The 22,746-nt window shown below is 45.3% G+C and overlaps 1 protein-coding gene across 4 annotated transcripts in view; it reads left to right on the forward strand.

Annotated features, from left to right (window-relative positions):
- MAML2 (mastermind like transcriptional coactivator 2) overlaps window positions 1-5,559 on the forward strand; it is a 220,625-nt gene extending 215,066 nt beyond the window's left edge. For all 4 annotated transcript variants that reach the window (XM_075742342.1, XM_075742343.1, XM_075742345.1 and 1 more), the window contains one exon: window positions 801-5,559. In XM_075742342.1, the coding sequence (XP_075598457.1) occupies window positions 801-1,783 (983 nt within the window). In that variant the 3' untranslated portion in view covers window positions 1,784-5,559. The remainder of the gene's footprint in view (window positions 1-800) is intronic.
- The last annotated feature ends 17,187 nt before the right edge of the window (window positions 5,560-22,746 follow it).

Consider the following 22,746-nt stretch of genomic DNA (forward strand, 5'->3'; position numbering starts at 1 on the left):
TGTGTGGCTCCTTCATGGGCAAGTCAGCTTCTGCAGGGGCAAATAGCCATAGGAATAGAGCTTAGAAGGGGCACATGGGTGGCACTCGCCATGTCCAGCACTGAGCCACGTCCTCATGCCTGCTCGGCCACCATGCGGGAGGGCAAGCCGGTCACAGACTGGGCTGACCTGCTCTCCCAGCACCTGGCTTGGACGGAGGCTCCAAGCGCTGCAAATCTGTGAGATGCAGTCCTGGCTCCTGCTGTCATCTGGGACAGGCATTTCTAGAAGGGATAGATACCAATGCTGTAGTGGTGGAAGAAAGGTGGAAAAGAGGCCTGATGATGGTGCCTATCACCCCCCATTGTCTCTAGAGGAAGCCAGGACGGGTCATGCCCTGTAAGAAAGAAAAGTTCTTGATCTCCTCTGCCTCTGCTCACTTAAACTCTGGCTTTGTCCTGTCTAAAGTGCCTAGTGTTTCTGTTAAAAAAGGCAGAAAAGTCTTCTCTCCTGCCCAGTGGTTCTGTCTGTTCTTCTCTGTTCTAATATTTCTCTTACAATAAGCACTGGTTTTGGCTTATCTAATGTCTTCCAAAGGGATGGAAAGACCACCAATGGCTTCATATAGACCAAACCACCCTTTGGATGACAGTTTTATTTAAGGCCTTGAGCAAGTTCATGCAAGTCCTCTTAAGAGCAAAGTATCTTCTTCAAGAAATTCTGCTCCTAGAAAACTGGATTTTTAACCTGTTGGTATTTAAATGACATCATGCACTGATGCACTCATGTTTGTTTTAACACTTTTGTTTTCTCCTTTCCAGGTGGTTCACCAGCTGTGAGTATGAGCTCCAACAACATACCCTTATCCAACCCAATTTCAACTCATAGCATCATGCCCCAGAGCTCCAGCCTCATGTCCACCCCCGCTGGGACCCGAATGCCTTCTGTTCCTGCCGCTCGGAGTATGGGCTGCTACGGGAATCTTCCCTGCAACCAACCAAGTGCATACAACGTGACTTCAGGAATGAACCAAATGCAGCCACACAGAAACCAAAATCAAGTTCTGCCCAGTCAGAGTAACTCCATGATGTCTCGACAGCAAACCATGACACAGGGAAACAACGTAGCGGCTTTTGGGACAGGATCGGTGGTCAACTCGCAGCAAGTAAGGCCAAGCTTGAACCATGGAGCCACAGGTATCCCCACGCAAAGGCCGGCCAATGTGATGATCACGGCTACTGCCACTGCCCAGAACTGGGCCCCACAAGAAGCTGCAGTGAAGCAGCAGGATGCACTGAAACCCACAGGGGTCCGTTTCCCCACCGGCACTCCATATCCTAACCAGTCTTTGCAACGCAATGTAGGCAACCAGCATTTTCCTCAGCGTGCATTGGCACCTCCTAATCAGTTAACAGCGGGAGTTCAAATGAGACCTCCTCTAAACCAAATGCACCAGACTCTAAATGGACAATCTGCTGGCTCACTACGAGGTCTCAGCGTAAGACCTAACCAGCTGAGAGGACAGACTGTGCCGACCTTGAATCAGCCAGGAACAAGTATGACACCTCCGTCATCTCTGCCATCAACCAGTTTCACATCTACCAACCAAAACTCTCGGGCTTACCAACCAGGTGACCATGGTAATGACCTAGCGTTTGACTTTCTGAACCAGCAAGGTGACAGTATAGGACCTGCGCTCAACAGTGATTCTGACTTTATAGATTCTTTACTGAAAACAGAACCTGGTAATGATGACTGGATGAAAGACATCAACCTCGATGAAATTTTGGGGAACCACTCGTGAGTGACAGTACTAAGGGTGAACCAGATGAAGAGACAGTAAGGACATTATTTTTCTTTTTAGATGCCAACAACCTGCTTTATTAATTTACACTCCAGGAACTGGGCTGTCCTTTAAAATACCATGTAGGGCGACTGCCCTGTTTGAAGAGTTGCTCTAGGAACAAAACTGAAGTGTCTCCCGATGAAACGATAACATAAGTGATATTCATGCCTGCTACAAAGGAGTGAGAACGCGCGAAGGGTCTGTTCCCCACACCAGTGCCCGGCGCATTGCAAACCCATCAGTTCTTCTCATGGGGGCTGCGTGGAAAAACATGTTTAGCTTCCCACACGTGCAAGCACCAGACAGTGGTATGGGTTGTGAAACATCATTTCTCTGAGTGCAAGTAAGAGCCCAAGCGGTCCAGAGCTCTTCAGTCACCATGTTCTCAGCCCTTAACTTCCTCGGGACTACTCAGCCCTGGCAGCATCAGGCCCTGTGTAAATGCCATTGCGTTACAAAAACTGTTTAATTCTACACAGTACAAACTCACATTTGCTCTCCCGATGGTTTTGGTTTAAACCCACTATGTTTTGTACCACACAAAAGGGTAAGTGGTCTCGGCCAAGGGAAGAAGGAAACAGATCATCCAGTGCATTACTCAGTGTGCTCTAGCGTTCGCTTTTTTCCTTTTTATCAGTGCTTGCAGTGAGTCTCAGAGGACACTACCGTCCTGCCAGCAGCACAATCATTTTGGTCATTGAGGAACACATGAGATGAACTACACCAAAGCTCAGGATCCTCACTTTGCGACCTTGCCCTACCCCAGGGACTCCAGTGACTCCAGTGACTTAATGGACAACTTAGTGAGAAGGGTGCTCACAGTTTGACCCTCACCGACTACTTTCCTAGTCCAGCTCAGAGGGGGGCAAGTACATGGAGTGGCTCAGCTAAGCCACTATCCTCATCTTCATCTCAACCCACAGTGAGTGTCAGGTATTTCAGCCCAGTCCTCTTCTCTCGAACAGGTTTACCCCAGCAGAAATGCCAGCATCTCTGTCTGGGGAGAGGCTACCATTTTGATTGCACAGCATTTTGGCTCCAGCCCGCTTTCCCTTTACCGTATAGGGGGAGTTGAAAGAGGTCCAATGATGGCCCAGGTCCCCACCGCCTCTTGTCGGGGAGAGTATGAGAGGCTCTGCCCCTGAAGCTAGCATGCAGATCAGTTATAACCACCTGGGTTACTCAGTAGGAGGCTCCATTCAGCCACATTTGTGCTTGTAAATGAAACAGTTATGGGGGAATATTTCTGGGCACTGAACTCAATCATCCGTTCTGGGTTTGGGGATGGCCCAGCTAACATTGTCCTGAGCAATTTCGGTGCATCACTAGGGAGTTAACCTGGGGCAAGACCATTCCCATAGACAGTTTGCAGCCACCTTGCCTTGGAGGCTAACAGACCAGAGCGGTAAGGGTACTGGTTGTTCCACAGCGCTTGTCCTCAGTGCCAGTCCTCAGTCTTGACCATATTAAATTTTCTCGTGGTCAGTAAGGGCATCAGAAGGAGGTGCTATGTCACTACAAAGCAGCTCTGCAGTGAGTCAGACAGGAGGATTCATAAATAAGAACAGATCTTGCAATTCAAATGAAAATGCTGTTCTTTAAAATGATGTGGTGCGACATGCTTCACAGCCTCCTCTGAATTAGCTAAAACTAGATGTGGCAAAGGAATACAATGCCTACGTTCACATGCCTCGGTGCCAAGAGGCATTGCTCTGCCCCGTGCAAGTGCTTTATTCATCCTTGTTAGCGGCAGTGGGATGAGTAGACTACTTGACAATAGCCTCTGCACTTATCTGACCTATTTCTCAAGAGAGGTTTTAATAAGGCTTTTCCAGTTATTTCACCCTGTCATTTCATGTGGGCCAAATTTTTCATGATGTTTCAAGAAGCATCATCACGCAAACAAGCACCAGCACCTCCAGGAAAGGTGTAATGTGGGCATTTAGCCGGATATGCCAGTTGAGGCGGGCTGGTCCATGATGCTGTTCATTCCCAGACATGTTTTGCATAAGAGGGACAAGAAAGCCTGCTGAAGAGTCCCTTCTGCTGCCCCAGCTAGTGATTGTTGCACAGCCCTGCATTGTGTAACGTGGTGGCTCAGCTGCCCAGGAAGCTCCCTCTTCTCCCCAGCTTTGGCTGGGGTGCGTGCAGTCCCTTTGATATGCCAGTACAAATTTCTCCAAGTCTTTAAAGAGCTTTTCAGCCCAGGTCACTGGCACCCCACCTAAGTTTGGAGAGATAGAGACACGATCTGACAAATGAGTCCCCTATAAATTGTGCAAAATTAGACTGAAATAGTAGCTACGTGAGTTTAAAGTGGAGGGAAGATCAGCTCATCTGTCTCACAGACAGGCACACACCCCGTCCATCAGTGGGTCAGCAGTGACTGCCGAAGCTCTGGTAGGAACAGACGACTGCGATGCCAGTAAGGCTGAGGCTGAGTTAGCATCATCATGAGCAACGGGCACTGAAATCTGGTAACTTCAACTACCCTCACACACCACTGAAAAAGCCACCCCTGGTTTCTGTATTAAGACCGGATTGTTTCCAGATCCTCAAATGATGTAAAAAAACTATTTAGCATTTAGCTGAGGAGCTGGTCCCAAGACTTGAGGATATCATCCAGTGGTGGATTCAATGCTGTTTTGTCCCATTGGCCTCAGTCTGGAGTGGAGAAGACACTGGGCTGTGAGTGCCATCCCCGGGATCAAAATTTCATCCCGTCTTAAGTTAATTCAACAAAGGAAGAGGCCATTCGCAGTCCTGTAAAGATATGCCTGATGCATTTGAAATGTGAGCTTGTGAAAGACTCTTGCAACCAAAACTTGAATCCAGAAACATTTCTTGAGAACACTTGTATCTGAACGGAGCTAGTGTCTTTTTTCTTTCTTTGCAATGGCTAAATGCACTACCCTTATAGTCTATTTTTCATCATTGACCAGGCACTCTTCGCAGTATTGGGTTGTAAATATAAAGAATTATTTGTTTTGTAAACTTTTGTAAAAAAACCAACAAAAAGTAATAATATTTTGGTAGGAATAATAAAAATCATATTATTTGGGTTATATTTATACATATGTGAAATAAATATACTATCAGAAAGTTGTATTTTATACAAAAAGTCAGCGGTTACCTTTTGTATTCTATATACAAAGTTTTGTATGATACGATTGTTTATTTTTATCTGCAGACTTCAACTTTGAATTTTGGGGGAGGGCAGAATGGGATCGTGGTTAAATAGCTGGGCCTGACCCCAAGCTCAATGAAACCAATGGACTCTTTCCATTGCCTTCACAGGGCTTTGAATCAAGCCTTTAAATAATCTTCAGATATGTTTGAGATCTGAAGCTCTCTGGAAACCTCAACGTGAAAACATTCCAGGTTTCAAATTTTTTCCCTGAAAAAGGCTTTTATTATTATTATTATTATTATTATTGTTATTATTATTGTAACTCTCGGGAGGCAGGTGGGACCTATGTAACTGTCATGTCCTTGTTGCATGTATGTCTGCTTTATATTTTCCCCATATTATAAACCAGTGTTTCTCTATACAGACTGAAAGGAAAAGTTGCTGTACAGAAATATTTGTGTTTATGCATTTTTACATGTGGCTGTATATACCTCCTAGTACTATGCAGTGACACTTATTTGACTCCATTTATTTTTCACCTAAACATGAATAGTATGTTTTTCAGTAGCTATCAAAACTCTGCCAAGTAAATCAATCAAAATTATCCCAAGTGTCTCTTTTCTTAATATGAATTTTATAATGAATGTCTGTTTAGTCAACTGCTCGTTCATCTAAGTAAATTAAAATTACAGTGATATTTTAGGAGGTGGTGAGAAAAATGTGCATCTGACAGCTTCTGGGAGCTCAGTCTGCCTGCAAGAGAGCTGGGATTTTTTTCCTACTGACAGAAGCCATGGTTTCATCACCAGCAAGGGTTAACAAATAACACATGGTATTTTAGCCCGTGGTGAATGGGCTGGTGTAGTCTTGCAACACAGCAATTTGCTCTGGGATTGTGCTGAAGTTAAAACCAAGAGCTAGATATCCCAAGAGCTAGATATCCCAAGAGCTAGGTACCCCAAGAGCTAGGTATCCCAAGAGCCGAGTATCCCAAGAACTAGGTACCCCAAGAGCTGGGTACCCTGAGAAGGCTGGCTGGGTCCCCAAGCCCATGCCCTGCCCTGGATCGTGCCCTGGAGATATCTGCCCCTCTCTCCCCACTAGCAGAGACCCCTAATGAGATGCCAGAAATCAAGCAATGGGTTTCTTCTCCTCTTCTCCATGCCTGCTTCACATTATACCTCATTTTAGCTTAAAGAAATTCCAGCGTGCACCAGATCACGTTGGGTTGTGGATTGTTTCACACAAATATTCATCCCTGTCAAGCTATTTTTAGTAGGCCAGCCCCAAGGAAATGATTTCCCGCTCCTCAAGAGGCATTCCTCGTTAGCTGGGCTCTGTCTCCAAGTGGGTGGCTCTTCCTGTCACCGAAATTCGGGAATGAAAGAAAACTCCTTAACGCTAATTTAGCATTAAGAAGCAGGCATTTCCTTTATTGCAGCGCTGGGTGTCAGGAGGATAGTTCCTCAAATCAGGCACCCCTAATGCCGGTTCTCTTGTCATATTTATACACAAATGTTACAAAGATTACAAAGTGGTACACTCCCCGTTCCAATAATTGGTTCATATTTCTTCGCTTAGTATGCAAACTAGAACGCATGCTCAGTTCTGTTCTCCGCCTCTATCTTTTGAGTAGGTGGTATAATTTGGGTAGGGGGCTTATGGGTCGGTGGTCGTGGGGACCCTGGCCCAAACTACCTTTCCCCTAGTTTCTCAGTATTTCAGTGTTGGTAATTGTTTGCTATACGCCTCAGAAAGATAAGGATGTTGCTGGAGGCAATTAATGTCCTTCCTTTCTGCAAAGTATGTACATAAGGACCTTGAAGTGTCTTGTAGCTCCTTTTTCTCATGATGTGTAGCAGGTGCTCATTCTAAGCATTGTTAGCCTTCTACCTAAAGTAATAATGAATAGTTTCTTATCACATATAATACAAGTAGGCCTTCATTACAGGCCTATCTTCTTGGCTACATTTTCTTATTATGTATAATACAAGCAGGCCTTCGTTACAGGCCTATCTTTTTGGCTACATTCCCACCCCATGAACTGAGCAGCAAGGGGTTGCAGAGGGGACACTTTGAATGGACAAATGTCAGCGTAGTGCTGCCCGCACTCGAAGGCTGTGCTGTTTTCAGATGTAGCAAGTGGAAAAAGGTTGCCCACACCTTAACTGCCTCACTGCGGTTGGTGATGCTCAGGGAACGCCGTGAAGCCCATCCACACTTTTAGTCCCCTTCCACTCACTTTCCCCCACAGGGTAAGCGGGGAGGAACCTTCCATGGCTGCCTACCGTGACACCAGCTCTGCCAGCTGCTGGCCTCCCGTTTTTTTGCCAGCGCTGCTCAGTCCCTCCATTACACGTAATTCCTATCCGCAAATGGCTCCTGTGTCCTTCCCTGGCATCCAGGGGCTGCACAGGGAGGGACAGGGAAGGGATGCTGGCACGTGCCCTGTGCCCCACCACCCTGGCTGTGCCCGCGTTCCCCATCCCAGCTGGAGAAGCTGAAGCGATGAGGTGCCCAGGAGATGCATGTCTCTCTCCTCACTTCAGCATCTCCAGCGCAGGTGGCAGACAGTGTTTCCCTCACACTTGAGGGTGGAAAATAGGGGACAGTCCCACTTATCCGAACGTACATCAAAAATAGGTCAAGAAACTCCTGCCCTGAAGGTGCCTCTTTGTCTGTCCTGGCTGTAAAGGCAGAAGACAGGGTTGGTGGGATGGGGGAGCCTCAGGCAGGGCTGCTGCCCAGCTGAAGAAGCTACATCTCTAGCAGTGAGCTGAAAACCAGTGACATGGTTTAGGCCCAGCCGGCAGCAAGGTACCACGCGGCCGCTCGCTCACCCCTCCCCCAGGATGATGGGGAGGAGAAGTGTAACAAAAGGCTTGGGTCAAGATAAGGACAGGGAGAGATCACTAATTATCATCACAAGCAAAACAGACTGAACTTAGAAAAGGGATTCATCTAATTTATTACTAAACAAAACAGAATAGAGCAATGAAAAAAAAAATAACATCAAGTCTTAAAACACCTCCCCCCACCCCTCCCACCTTCCCAGGCTCAACTTCACTCCCCGCTTCAACCTCCGCCCCCCTCAGCGGCACGGGGTGGTGGGGGATGGGGGTTGTGGTCAGTGCAGCGCACGTTGTTTCTGCCGCTTCTTTGTCCTCGGGTGGAGGACTCCTCTCATCGTTCCCCTGCTCCAAAATGGAGTCTCTCCCACGGGCTACAGTCCTTCACGAACTGCTCCGGCGTGGTCTCTTCCATGGGGTGCAGACCTTTAGGAGAAAACTGCTCCAGCGTGGGTCTCCCACAGGGTCACAAGTCCTGCCAGCAAACCTGCCCTGGCGTGGGCTCCTCTCTCCACGGGTCTACCGGTCCAGCCAGGGACTTGCTTCAGCCCGGGCTTCCCACAGGCCACAGCCTCCCTCGGGTGCCTCCACCTGCTCCGGTGTGGGGTCCTCCACAGGCTGCAGGTGGAATCTCTACACCCCCTCATCCTTCCTCCACGGGCTGCAGGGGAACAGCCTGCTTCCCCATGGTCTTCACCCCGGGCTGCAGGGGGATCTCTGCTCCGGTGTCTGGAGCACCTCCTCCCCCCTCCTCCTCCTCCTGCACTGACCTTGGTGTTACATCTTCACACTTCCCCCTCCAGCTGCAAAAAAACTTCCCCCCTTCTTAAATATGTTATCACAGAGGCGCTGATGGGCTTGGGCTTGGCCTTGGCCAGGGGCGGGCCCATCTTGGAGCTGGCTGGCATTGGCTCTGTCAGATACTGTGGAAGCTTCTAGAAGCTCCTCACAGGAGCCACCCCTATAGCCCCCACCCGCTACCAAAACCTTGCCACACAAACCCAACACAACCAGTCAGGGACCCCTGCCAGGCCCTGGAGCGTGGCTGGCTGTGCCACCAGGCTGTAAGGGTCCCTGGTAGTGCTTGGGTGCAATGACCAAACTCTGCCCTTACGTGATGTTCATTGACCTTCACAACAACCAGGAACCTTTCTTTTCATTTCAAATCGATAATGAGGGATAGATTTTGCCATCAGATCCCTTAACTTGAACCCGAGCTGCATGGATGCACCTACACTCAGCATTTCACCCAAACACTTAACAGCACCACAGCATTTTCCCGATGTTCCTGGGCATGAAGGATCAAACAGAGCAACTGTTCACAACCAAGAGTCATTCCCACTTTCGATGCAGGATAAGATGGATAAGAGGGTATAATAATATGGACACGATTCATCCTGCGCCACCTGGCCTCAGCACCAGAAAATGTCTCCTGTGCCCAGGGAGATGTAGCCAGCAAGGCCACTTGGAGGGGTGGGAGGCACGAGTGGTGGTGAGCATCTTCCCTGCCTGGCCAGACACAGCACAGCAGGGACTGCTCCAGATCCAGGTGAGGGCTGACCCTTCCCACTGCATCCCAATCACTTGGTGGGAAGCGCTACCAGCTCAGATGGGCAGCACAACCGAGAGCGCTGCTCCCTCCCACAGCAGCACAGCAGTCCCGTAGCCACAGGAACCGGGGGGGGGGACATGGAGAGGATCCTGCGCAATGAAAGCTTAGACCATGGTAAAAGCTTACATCACCCTAAATTTTAAATTAGGCATTCTGGGTCAAGTAGACTGCTTTGACCCTTTAGCAGGATTCCAACTCATATCTCAAGTAACTGTCTAAATAAAATACAAAATTTATTTCATTTTTTCCTTCTAGCTCACAAAATCATTGCAAACTAGCTCAACTACAAATTACTGTGTTACTGGAGGACTCGCAGGACAAAATCCTAATCCATATGGTACAGAACAGGTCAGGCAAGCTGATAAAAGCAGCCTGTTTAGGACTTTAAAATCTAGGGTTGTTTTTTTTTTAAAAAAAAGAAACCCACCCCCAAAACTATGTACCCAGGAGCTTGCATTTTCATTATAAGGAATTCCTGTAAAAGAGCTGAAGTTTAAACGATTGTTTTTTCTGTAACAATTCAGTCTCTTCCATGCTGAAGAGCAAGCACCCAGCAAGCGACTGCAGCTCCTGGTCAGCATGTGTTGCTGTTTGTGTTGCTGCTGCCGGGGTACCAAGGTTAGACGAGCTTCTCAGCCCTTCTCAGGACGTGCAACAGCAGAAGCAGTCGGCATCTCCCGGAGCAGCACGGTTAAAGCCCCACTGGCTGTGCTGGCGTGTGCTTGGTGTGCAGCTCGCTCTCCCCAGACATGTCGTGCATTCCTGTGCACGGCTACAGACAACAAAGATGCTCTATCTACATTTTTTGGAGGGCTGCCTGGGATGTTTTCACTCTGGCTGACTGGTCTGCCTTGTTCTGCAGGACACAGTTGCTCTGTTTGATCCTTCATGCCCAGGAACATCGGGAAAATGCTGTGGTGCTGTTAAGCGTTTGAGTGAAATGCTGAGTGTAGGTGCATCCATGCAGCTCGGGTTCAAGTTAAGGGATCTGATGGCAAAATCTATCCCTCAGTATTGATTTGAAATGAAAGGAAAGGTTCCTGGTCGTTGTGAAGGTCAATGAACATCACGTAAGGGCAGAGTTTGCCCTTGGCATCATTATGTCAGAGTGATATGGTGAAAATAAAAACAGGGAATGTATTCAAATTGCTTTTTGTGCTGACCTGGTCTCTAAGTACAACAGGGAAATTCAACTCTAGAGGCCCACAAAATTTTTAAAAAATAAATTAGTGCCTGAAGAGCACTAGCTCCTGGGTACCAGCTGACTGAGAAATCTTTACTAAAAATTATTATGTTGTTATTTGAAGATTTGATTTGGAAAGCTCCTTCTTATAGCAGTAGCCCATAGGGTTAGTTCCATAAACTGATCATACATGTCAGTCAGGGCAATATATGAGTGTAATTCATGTATGAATGTAATTTCCATCGATGAAAGACATCTAACTTTCTCTAGGAAAGGCATATCTGGGGACTCAGCAAGTTGGCTGTTCCTCTTCAAATTTATTTTAGAAGGAATTTTATAAATTTTCCAAAAGTGTAGTTTTTAAAAAGAGAGGTATCAGAATACATGTGGTATATTATATGATTCATTAAACTTACCAGTGTCTTTAAGGTAAATACTGAGGTACGTCTAAGAATATATACGTTGGCCAAAATATCCCTTTGTGAATCTGCACAACAACTTTGCTAATGATGGTTTATTCCTTTTTTTGAGTTCCTTCTCCTCTTAAGGATCCTGCTTTTTTTCCCATGTTACTTGTCCTCCAGCAGGACTTCTAGCTGGCAAAATGTTTATTCATAGTAACTCTATGAGTAACTGAACTCTACACCAAAATAAAACTGGTGTAAAGAAACCTGTTGTACTCTCTCCTATGGTTTCCTTGGTGTGAACATGTTAGCCTTGGCTTGTTGGATAACCAGGCTCCCAGGATGTCTACAGCAGAGGGAGAAACTCCATGTGTGTTCCCAAAAAGCTGATCAAAGCTGCAGGGCTACGTGGTATCTTCATTCACGTGTCAGCAGCAAGTTAACTGCTTTAATACAGCTAAAATCAGGATTTCATGTATAACTCTTCCTCAAAGCCAACCTTTCCCTTCCTTTAAGAAACAAATCCACTAATCAAAGGATTTTCCCCATGTTTACATTGCATCTTTTTATTATAATGTGCCACAACGGTCTTGATTAATTGTGTGGATCTTACTATAGGAAAGCCATCACACGCTAATCTTATTCATTAACTTTCCCTCCAACCCTAAAGACTTAGTCTAGTCTGTTTTACAATATAATCTGCTAGCTTCTTACATACAAACACCAACAGACCATCTGTTTATACTGGGACTTTAAAACCTTCTTGTAGAAAATGTCTGGAGTGTTTTACAGGGTTGCAAAGAGAAACTTTCAAATGCTGACAAGATAGTGCCTTTTAAAGAAGTAAATCATTTAAAAAAAAAAGAAAAAAAAAAAAAGAAAAAAAATCCTGGAGAATATTTCATTACTTTCTTGACATTGAACATAGTCTTTCTGCAAGTGACTAAAGCGCACAAAACAGCACAAAACCCCAGAAATATTCTTTTGTTACATCAGTTTTTAAGCCTCAGTAGTGGTCTATTCTGGTTTCCTTTCTCATTTTTCTTTAAAAAAAAAAAAAAAAAAAAGAAATAGTGTCCTTTTTACACACTTTGCTGTGCCTCCAAAGCCTCCTGCTATTAGATTGCTTTTAGCTTTCAGCAAGCGAGAGCGTGTAATAAAGGAAAATCTCCCAATGGCCACCAACACTGCAACACCGAGTAGCTGTGCATTTGGATGGCAGATTAGCTCCAGAAATGCTACTTTGTATTAAACTATCTAAGCTTTCATCAGAGAATGCTTATACCAGGCTTTTACAACCTTTGATAAAAGGCGAGATTTTCAAAAAGGAGCCCAAAATCTGGCTCCCATGCCAATCAAAATGGTGATGTATGGCGCTCAGATTTTAGCTCGTTGGTAGCTTGCAGAGTAGGGGCACTTTGGTAACGTGATGTGCTCCGGACAGAAATAAGCAATGCAAATGATCAGAAATCTAGAAAATATATAGAAAAGAACTGAGATTGTTTAGCCTAAAGAAGAGGAGTTTTGAGTGAGGATAGGACGAGGAGTCTTTGAATAGATAAATCATTGCTTCCAGGGGAAAAGATTATGTATTTCCACATTGATTTGTAGAGGTCAGGAAATAACGCGTTGAGGATAGATGCCAGGTGGAAGTTTTTAACAGGAAGGATAATACGAGGATGAACTGCCTGAGGAGAGTTTGGGGTCTGAAGGACCTCAGGACCTGGTTAGGAACCTGTCAGAAATGATACTGGTACAGTTTACCTGCCTTCAGCCAGAGGAATGGACTAAATGTCTTTGTGAAAGACAGAAAAACTGTTGAAAACAAGCGGAAAGTTTTCATGTTGAGGAAGAAAAGGAAAAGAATGGGTAAAGACAGCTTTGCGGGGCTTGAGTCAATGAATACTCACCAATCCACACGGACATCACACAACCCCCCCATCCTGTAATGCAACTACTCGAATCACTCTCCGCTCCCATACCACAAAAAAACGGCAGGAGGCCTGGGAGAGTTGGGTTTGTCCCAACTGTCCTGCCTGCCCCTTCAGTTTTTTTCCTGGGGGGTGAAGTTAAGGAAATCTTCCATTTCAGCCTCTTTCCTGAAGAAAAAAAAGTTTTTTTCTGTGCTTGCCCTTTTGTGTTAAAGTTATCAAGGCAGGCTGGCTAATCACTGGCATGATCAGAAGGTCCCAGAGATACCGGAATCCAGCCCGGAGCATGTCTAAGTTGATGTCTTTGTTCGCTTCACAAAACCAAACAGGAGTAGCTTGTGTGAGGATTAGATATCTGCAATTCAATCCAGATGATCGCTTTATTATGGAAAAACATCCCTCTCCATACCACCCAGAAATACAGCCACCGTGGGATGAAGTACCGCGGGCTCCTGTTCCGCCCCAGTTGAAGCTGCAGGCTTTAAAGGCAGAGTTAGAAGACGATGTACAGCTGCTATAGGAGACGGGCTTAACAGTGTGTGAACACCAAGTGCTTGTAGAGGATATTTAAAGGATTAGGGGAGAATCAAATGTTTGTCTGCCTTTGTTGTTCGGCGCAGCTTCAAAGCTGGAAGATGATATTAAAGAAGATATTTCCCCTTTTTAAATACCGGAAAGGGGAGTCCTAAAACAATGGCTGGAAAATGCAGGCATGACCTAACAGATTTATACACAAAGATGCTGGACGATTCTTATCAAATGGGTGAAGAACATGCTATTCTGCAGTATAAAACGGTGATATAGAGTTCACAATTTAAAATACCAGTGAATAATCCCCAGCATGGACAAAAAAAGCCAGCTCAAAATTCCTCTCAGGGAAACAGAAGGCAAGTGTGGCTGGTGGTTTCAATTTACCCTGCTACGACGGGTTGTGGGTTAATTGGCCAGGAGTTCCCGTGGCTTCTCCCAGGAGCAGTTCTCTTGGGTAGTATGGGGTGGGCAGCCAGGGGTGGTCACCAGTTTGGCTGCTGCTGTTAAATCTGCCTTGAACCTAGCATCGGAGCTCTTAAGTTCTCAAACAGGGAATTTTCTCTATAATCATTTAGGAAAAAGCAAATCTGAGCCAGAAACACTCTTGGTGAGATTCTCAGGTCAGTGGGTGTTTTCTGGGGGGAAGGCTTAGTTAAGGATTCAAGTAAATTCAGTGCCTTAGCTTCCAAGGGGGGGAATGAAGAGTCTCTAAAGGAAAAGAAACCTCTTTCTCAGAGAGGTTATGACATTAAATCAGATTTTTACTGAACTGACAAACTTGCAGCTCCAGGAATAGAACTAAAGTGGTCTTAAGATGCCTTGGCGTGTTCCTGATCCTGAGCTATGCTGCATAGTTTAGATAACTTTGGGGACGTTGGCTAAGCTGTGGCAAACACCCCACCACAAATGCCCTCTGGACACCAGAGCTTTCCTGGGGCAGCCACTCTGCGCTGCGGCTCTGCTCCTGCTCTGGGCCTTTCTGTCTCCAGCATCATCTTTTCAAAATACCAGGGCCAGTGTTTCTGAAAGCATCTTTAAAAGGCAGACCGATGGCTGTTTTCTGCATGAGGGAACATCTCTTCCAGCTGCATTTGGGGCTTTTATGGATTCTTCTTCACTGCTCTTATTATTTTATTCCTTATAGAAGGAGCAGAGTAAAGGTGAAAACCTCGCTCATTATATCTTTCTCCTCTCCTTGCTCCAGCCCAGCTCTCTGAAAGATGTTATCACTGAAACAGCTAATTTGGATTAGTAGCAATTGATATCATCCTTAGAGAATAAAGGGAAAGTCTTTGCAAAAGCAAATACTCATTCTGAGCAAACGCAATCCCGATCTCCTAAGCTGCCCATCACCTAACACAGCTGCATTACTTGTAACTTCACAGGCCTGATGCTGAAGAAAATAGCTTTGTTCATCTTCACTGTCACCATAGTATAAATTTGAAATGTGTTCGGTTTTGTGTTAGATTTAATCAGAGTGGGAATGTGCTCTATAGAATTTTATCCAAGCATTTCTACAATGGGCACTGAGCTACCAGATATTCAGGTTATTGAGCAACACATTCATACAGCCAAAGGCTTTAAATCTTGTCCATGAAGAAATGTTTGAGCAGAACAAGGACATTTCCTTTCCTTCTTTTCCTTTTTAAAAGTGAATTAATATCTCTTACTGGGGACGCCGGTCCATCCTACATTAATGTTACTTAACCCTTGCCTTTACAAAGGATTCTTGTGACCCTTCTCTGGGAAGGGCTCACACCTCCATTTTTTGGAAGCAGGCATTCAATACTCAGCACAGGGAATGCCCTCGGGGTAAAGAAGTGTCTTTGCCCTGGGAAATTCCACTCTGCTTTGGTTGAGACATTTAACGTTAAACCTCTGTTCTTTCACTTTTCTCAGTTTTCTTAGGCTGGAAAGCATGTTGGCAATGCTCCAGCATGACTGAAGGATCTGAGGGAGCTGAGGCACACGCTGATGGTTCAAGCCAGGGCTCATTCTGAATTCCTGCTGGCTTCAGGCACTGCCAACCCCACAAGCACCTCTGCTCTCTGCAGTTGCTTTTGTAGCAGAGTTGGCCAAAGCAAATGTGTCCCAGCCAAAGCATCAGCCTCCAACCTGTCTCCGCTCACGAACCACCCGAGCTCGTCTATCACCATGCTGAGGATGGGCTGAACCTGTTGGCAGAGGAGCAGCAGATATTGCCTGGAGACACTGCTGAGCTGCCAGAGCAGCTGCAGCTGGGAGACGGTGGAGGACTGTGCTTCACATCACCGTCCCATCACACCACTCTGGGGCCCCCATGATGGATGCAGGGGTGCCATCCCCGGGCAGGAAGCAAAAAGAAAGGTTACTTTATGCTTCTTTCTTCTCCCTCCACAGTAGTGCCACCAGATCTGGCACTAAAACTTACTTCTCATCCTTCCCCTTCCTCCCTTGGGCAGGAATTCCCCAGCTGAGAAATGAGGGCTATCACTTTCCACCCACAGACTCCCCAATAGTAGTGCATGTCCCTCTCAATCTCTCAGACAAATTGCAGGGACATGAGGCCTTTGCCTTCCAAGGGCAGGAAAGAGGATACCGGACTGTAGTCCTCCTTATCCTTTGAGCCAAACACGTGAGCGCACGATCCTTTTCAAACATCCCAGACCCAAACCACACAGACATGCGCAGAGGAATGAGGGTATCAGCACCATCAAAGTCTCTGAGTTACAGTACTGAAGGCTCAGGGGTCACTCACTGTAGATGATAGTAAGGTAATTTACTACACTCATGTAAGATAATCAGTGCTTTGTTTTGGCTTTCACAAATTGCAGGAGTTTATATATCAGTACCACATCAGAGTCTTGCTATGCAGAGTAGAAGCAGTTGACATCTAAATGCTGGAATATGGCCAGAAATGGCATATTTGGAGTTGCTTGTGAAATGTGAATTCAGCCACACTCAGGTGTAGGCATTAAACTGATTTTTAATTACACAGGCCTTACATGCTTTTTGTCCTGAACCTTCAATGCATCCAGCACTGGGATGGGATGCCTGAGCAGGATCCGTTCAGGTTATATGGGGAAATTTAAACCAGCTATTTCCTAACTTTTGGTACACATGGCATTGCAGCCTAAATATTTCTTTCAAGCATTAATTTGATGAATACAGCATAGATTTGACTACAAAACAAGAAGCAGGATAGGCACAAGCTGGCTGCTACTTCCATCATCTAAAACTAGCTTCAAGAGGAGGGAAGTGGTGTTCACGTTTACGAGAACGGTAACAGTAAGCAGTCCTTTCAGCTCGTGCCAAAATTTTAGAGTCCGAGACCATTGTAGGACACAGCACGCTCCTGCAGTTGTGCACTTCCCTCAGTACCACCTTTTTGGGAGAAGCACACACTCTCCTTTCCAGCTGTCTGGTGCTCCTAGAAACACTGACCAGTGTCCCCATACTAAGTGTGTAACGGCCTTGGAGGCAATGAGAAACAACTCCCTGGGTAAGGTCATGTTTCCAAATAAAAAGTGATCAGGGAGATACGCTGGCCATGAGGCCAGGTGGAGCAAATTGGCTTCTGCTCACACCAGGACCAGTTCTTTCTGGAGCAGTCTGGCCACAGCCATGCTATATTGAGCCTGATTCTCCTCTGGCCACAATACAGTACTAAGATGACATTTTTATTTTGGAGGCAATTTCAAATCAGCATATCTGCTACAAAGGGAGACCAACCAGGTAGGTATTTTTATGGCAGGAAAGGATGAGTATGCTTTGCGCACCTGGAGGTGTGGCAGGAGAACACCAGCTGTTCGAGACGGCACAGCTTGCTGCCACTGTGCCAGAGGCTGCGTGGGGTGCAGGGAGCCCAACCTGGCACCTTCTGAGAGCCATCACTGGGGCAAGCTCCATCCACCAGACAGTTCACCCAGTGGTAAATCCGAACAGGCAATGTGGCTGTCTTGAAGGCAGCAGATTGAAGCCCTCTCCCTACCCCAGATGGTAAGCCAACAATTAAGTAATGCGATTAATCAAGGCCTCAGCACTTCATTTTGCTCCTTGTGCCTCTTATTTGGCATTACTGGCAACCGCGTGATCTGCCATCTCCAAATGATAGTACCACTGGAAATGGCAGTAAGCTTCCTGCCTCGTTGTATCCAGGGGCTTAACGTGTCTTCAGGAGCTTCCTGAACGTTTTCCACCGCTCACCCTCTGCAGATAGGTTACTCACACAGAGCGGACAATCAAATGCCTCTCAAATACTTCATTTTTATTGCACTCACTGTTAAGCCTGCAACTCCTCATCCCTTTCATCGCTAAAGCGGAACATCTATTGCTTCTAAATAAAGTCAGGCAACTGTATGAGCTTTCCAGATAGAAATTTGAACCGTCAATGTAAATAAAAGGGAAACCAAAAGGAATTAATTCCTACTGTATTCTATATTCTAGATGTGTTCTCATTTTTAATATCATTTCCAGATCTTATCATCATCATTTTATTGTGTTTTATTAAAACACTACCACAAATGCACATCTTCCTTAATAGGAAAAGAAGCATAAATGAGATAAAATCAAGTATTCTTAACAATTTCCCTAATTGTAGCTATTAAATACACCAGCTGTAGATTAAGATCTCACTTTCAGAAGTCTGTGTGCACATACACAATATAAAGACAGTACTATTCCAGACAACGTAGACATAAAATTACCTGTGTTTAAAACGACTGCTTGAAAATTGGTGTATAAATCAGGACTGTAAAATAAAGATTTGAGATCCAAGAGGTACAGAGACTCTTACCCTGCCCATGAACACCTATCCCCATTTTAATGAGACTGCTCAGTGCAAGCGCTGAGACCTCGGAAAATCACCCTGCTAATGGCTGACAATACCAAAACCAATTCTTGCTGCGATGTTGTTCCTTCCTGCCTGATCACCCTACAAATTCTGTAAATACATTTATGTCCAGCACTGGTGGTTTAACAAGCACCCAAACTTTCAAATTTAAGTCCTGTGAGTAATTCTTACTTCATGTTTGCCAGATTGGAGACCATTACACAGATGGCAAGGAGCTGCTGAAGTGTTGCAGTCCAAACCTGTAGACAGCCAGACAGTTGCTGTGATGTATTTAGTCCTTCAGGAGGAAAGATACTATACTACATTATTTGAAGTGACACTAAAAATCGATCTTCTAAAAGTACAATATGTTTTGCAGCATGTAATGGAAGTCCTGCCCTTAGAGCCTGAGGAATGCAGCAGGTGAGGTAGCTGCGTCCTCCAGACCAGGGTGCCTGCACCTTCAGACTTCACAGTCGTCTGCTACAGCACTAACGTACGAACCTTGTCAGCCTTGGGCTGCGCTGGTATCATTGCTCAGCTATGAGCAAATGCATGCTACAGTACATTGCAATAAATCACTATTTGCAGAGGCCATTAAAAATTAAAAGCATAAGGCAATTAAAAGCTGGGTGAAATGCTTGACTCCAGGCAGTGTTCTGTACACACTGAGCACGCACTGGGATGGATCCTGACGTACTCATTAGCCTGTCTGATATTTAATCCCTTACTGCGCTGGGAGCAGCCACATGGTGGTGGTGGGAGTGAGGATCAGAAAGCACTACGCAGGAACGGAATAAATATTCTGCCCATCAGAAGTGCTCTGTAAACAGGAAGAAAGCACAGGATGCAGGATTAGGTCCAGGTTGAGTCCAGAGCTCCACGTCTGTAACACCTTGCACCAATATGTGCATGACTGCACAAAAAAAACCCCCAATCAAGTGACAAAAAGAGTGTCAGAGGCCCATTGACCATTAGCTTGTGCTTCTATAAGACATGAGGGGGTGCAAGGCAAAAGCACTGTCAGAGTGCCATCACAGCCAGTAAAGAATCACATCACGAGTGAGCTACAGTGACAGCTAACCCCAAGTACAGTAATCTTGGAGACACGGTGACAATTTAAGTATCATTGTAAGTCCCTCTCTTGGTTTTCACCAGTTTCCAGCTTCAACGGCACAGGCATCGTGCATCAGCAGGACCAAATCTGTGCATGTGCCCCATGACCATCTTGTAACAGATGTTCTTGCAACCACAAGCAGCTCTAGCTCCAAATCACAGCCACAGCACATTGTTCTTCAGCAGCCTCTCTGCGTGTGCCAAAGCTCTCGCTGCTTCTGACCTCATACTTTATCAGCTGATGGAGCTTGACAAAAGGAACACATGCCACCTCCAGTGTGATTTGATGATCATACATCACAGTGGGATCTCGTCAGTGACAAGCCGCCCTTCCTAAGGCGCTGAGAATCTTTTATCGGCTGCCCACTGCCCTTAAGCTGTACATTAAGGAGACAAGAAAACTTAATAAATCTGAGAACCATTTTAGTGAATCAAAGGGAGAGACGAGGGTGTCTCTGGTTGTGTGGTTTTCAGAACAATTATGGGACTGAGTCATGCTGCAAATTTGTTGGACTCACTGATGTGGACTACTAGAGAGGAAGGCACAGTGTGTGAAGCTGCCATTGCCATGAATTATTTAATGTGCTGGCTAACAGGGCACGGGAATGGATGAGTATAGCAGGGAAAATATGGGAGATCCATAGAGCTCCAGCAAGGAGAGCTAGTTTTAGGACAGATATGATTTTAATGTTGAGGCTGGAGTGAAGGGGACAAGGCGACCATTTTCAGAAGGGATTAGAGCTCTCGCTTCCTTGTTATTTATCGGCCTTTCAAATAACCATGTTGGGTTGTGTGATGGGGAAGAGAGGGAGGGACGGGAATGTCTGATGAGCTGCACCATGTAAGGGCAGGTTATGACAAAGACTGCATCAGGGGAGCATGCTTTCTTAGAGAGAATCTTTTGAGCACGTGGTCCTGCTTCACGGCCCCCCCTTGGCCCACTGTAGCAGCATGATTCCTCCTCTGCTCTTGCATCCGATGCTCCAGGTACATTTAGTCAAGGAGTCACAGACGGCGACCAAACATCCCCACAACCCCCCTATGAGCAGGTTGTGCCAGGATGCCTGGGACGTGTGACTGTCCCTAGCCTTGGGGAGCACTGTGCTCACAACGTGAGACATGACAGGCTGTCTTTGGCTGTGCAGCAGCAAAGCTGGGGAGTTCCAGGGATGTGAACATCTGGATTTGTAACATCTGGCACATTCATCTATCATATACCAGATGTATGGACTACACATACACACAGAGCTAGAAAGCCCCTTACTCAACAGACACTTAGATTAAATACAATGGACACAAATACTATCTCCCTTTCCCACTGAAGGACTGAGGCAAAGTTTTACTTCCCCTCACTTAATCATGTTTTACATGGTACATAAAATTATCCTCTTTGTGCTTTACTCATCACAGCTTTGACAGCCTCTAAACACCTAAGAAGCCAGGCTATGTATTTTACACTCCTTTTTTGCTAAAAACAAGAGTTATAACCATGTACAATTTGAGAAAATATTGGAGGATGCCTGCTTGTCCTTTACCTGGAAATAATCTTTTACACCTTGATTCAAGAAACTTCCTTGTCATTCTCTCTTTTGGGATATCATTTGCCTCGGCTGTGTCAGCCACATGGCATTAAAGGTGAACATGGTTAATTTTATTACTTATCCATGATCTTAATTTTCTTTTACTGTTTCCTGTGTTCAAATCACAAAACGGCACTGCATTCCTCATAAAAAACCCCAAATGATAATCCTTGTAAAATAATGGTAAAGGATGTGGCAAGCAAAAGTAGGTTAACAGACTGAACTACGCTTATTTTCCATCAGTTATAAAACAGTTTTGTGAATTGTCCTTAATTGGTTTTGGTTATGTCAGGGCCTTTACTTAATTCTCCATCACTTGTAAGAGCCCTGAGGTAACTCACTTCACAGAGAGAAAATTCTGACTGACTTTGAAAATGTGGTATTGTTGAGCAAAAAGACTCACTGAGCAGACTGCTAGTTTCTTTCAAGCAGCAGGAGAGATCCAGGAGGTGATTAGCTTTGTTCTCATTTACAAAGCACCAGTGGGAATTTCTAAAGGGTTTCACAGGCCCTGGGGATAAGGCCAAGAACAAAACAGGGCAGTGAAAAGCAAATAGAGCACTTCATCAATAAACTACTTAGAGATGCCACATCAATAGCAAATTAGGAAGAAAGGAAGGCACTTTAATACTTTCATATAGTAAAGGAGGTTTATATTTTGTTTTTATTCCTACTTGACTTTTTTTAAACAACTGCACTGCTATCAAACTACGCTTAGCAGAGAGAACAGAGGTAACACCAACTCACCACAAGGCTATTAGTCTGATAAGATGTGAAAGGGAGACATGCACTGCTCTGCGCTAGTTCTACAGTGCAGGGGTTACTACCATCAGGAACTCCATCCTCGGAAAGGCTGGGAAAAGAGCGCCCTAGTGGGAAAAGGCTACCAGGAACTGTGTGACTGCTTATTGAAGATGCAAAACTACTGCTGCTACAGCACCCCCTGCCCGCTTGTCTCCAAAGAGGACACCGTCTGCTCTCCCAGACATAGGTGGGGTTGGAAAGCTAAAAAGAAGTGTGTGGGAATAGTATCTCATTAGTATCTCACTTTCCATTAATAAATGGTACATCTGAAAAGTTTCTTGCCCCTAACTACAGAAAAGACCCCCAAAACAAAAAACAACATTTGAAAGAATTTTACTATGGAACAAAGTCAGCACAGGTCTATCGATCTCTTCATTTTAATAATGTCAAAGCATTTTCTTTGGATTTGAACACTGCAATAAAACACTAGCAATTAGCTTTTTTTAAAAAAAACAACAATCATCTCACTTCTAACCAGCAAACAGAGCTTTCATTTAAAAAAAAAAAGCCTGCACAAGCTCAATTTTTCAGGCTGGGAAAAAACCCAAACCACTAGATAAACTCATTTGCCAATTTATAAACTTTTCTTTCAGAAGATTAAGTAAAAAAATACAGAAAAAAATTGCTTTGACAAACCTGCGTTTTCAAGTTTAAGTCAGCTTCAAAACCATCTCACATCAAGCCTGCTCAACAGCAGCCAATAGACACTAAAGGAACGACCGACAGAGGCAATTTCACAGCCGCATTCTGCAGTCTCAGGCAACCCTGCTTCAGCATCCTGCTTGTGTTCACAGGCTTCTGCATGATTTAAACTGCTCTGGAATTACACTGATGATGGGAACAAAATGGGAAATAACAGAAAGAGATACATTGACTAATTTACTCCTTGGAGCACAAAGAGGGATGATGTTTCAGTAACCATTTTACAGCCACAGAGTATTCAGATTTAGAAGATACAGGGTTTATGAGAG

This window comes from Balearica regulorum, chromosome 1 (genome assembly GCF_011004875.1).
Source record: "Balearica regulorum gibbericeps isolate bBalReg1 chromosome 1, bBalReg1.pri, whole genome shotgun sequence".
Lineage (NCBI taxonomy): Eukaryota > Metazoa > Chordata > Aves > Gruiformes > Gruidae > Balearica > Balearica regulorum.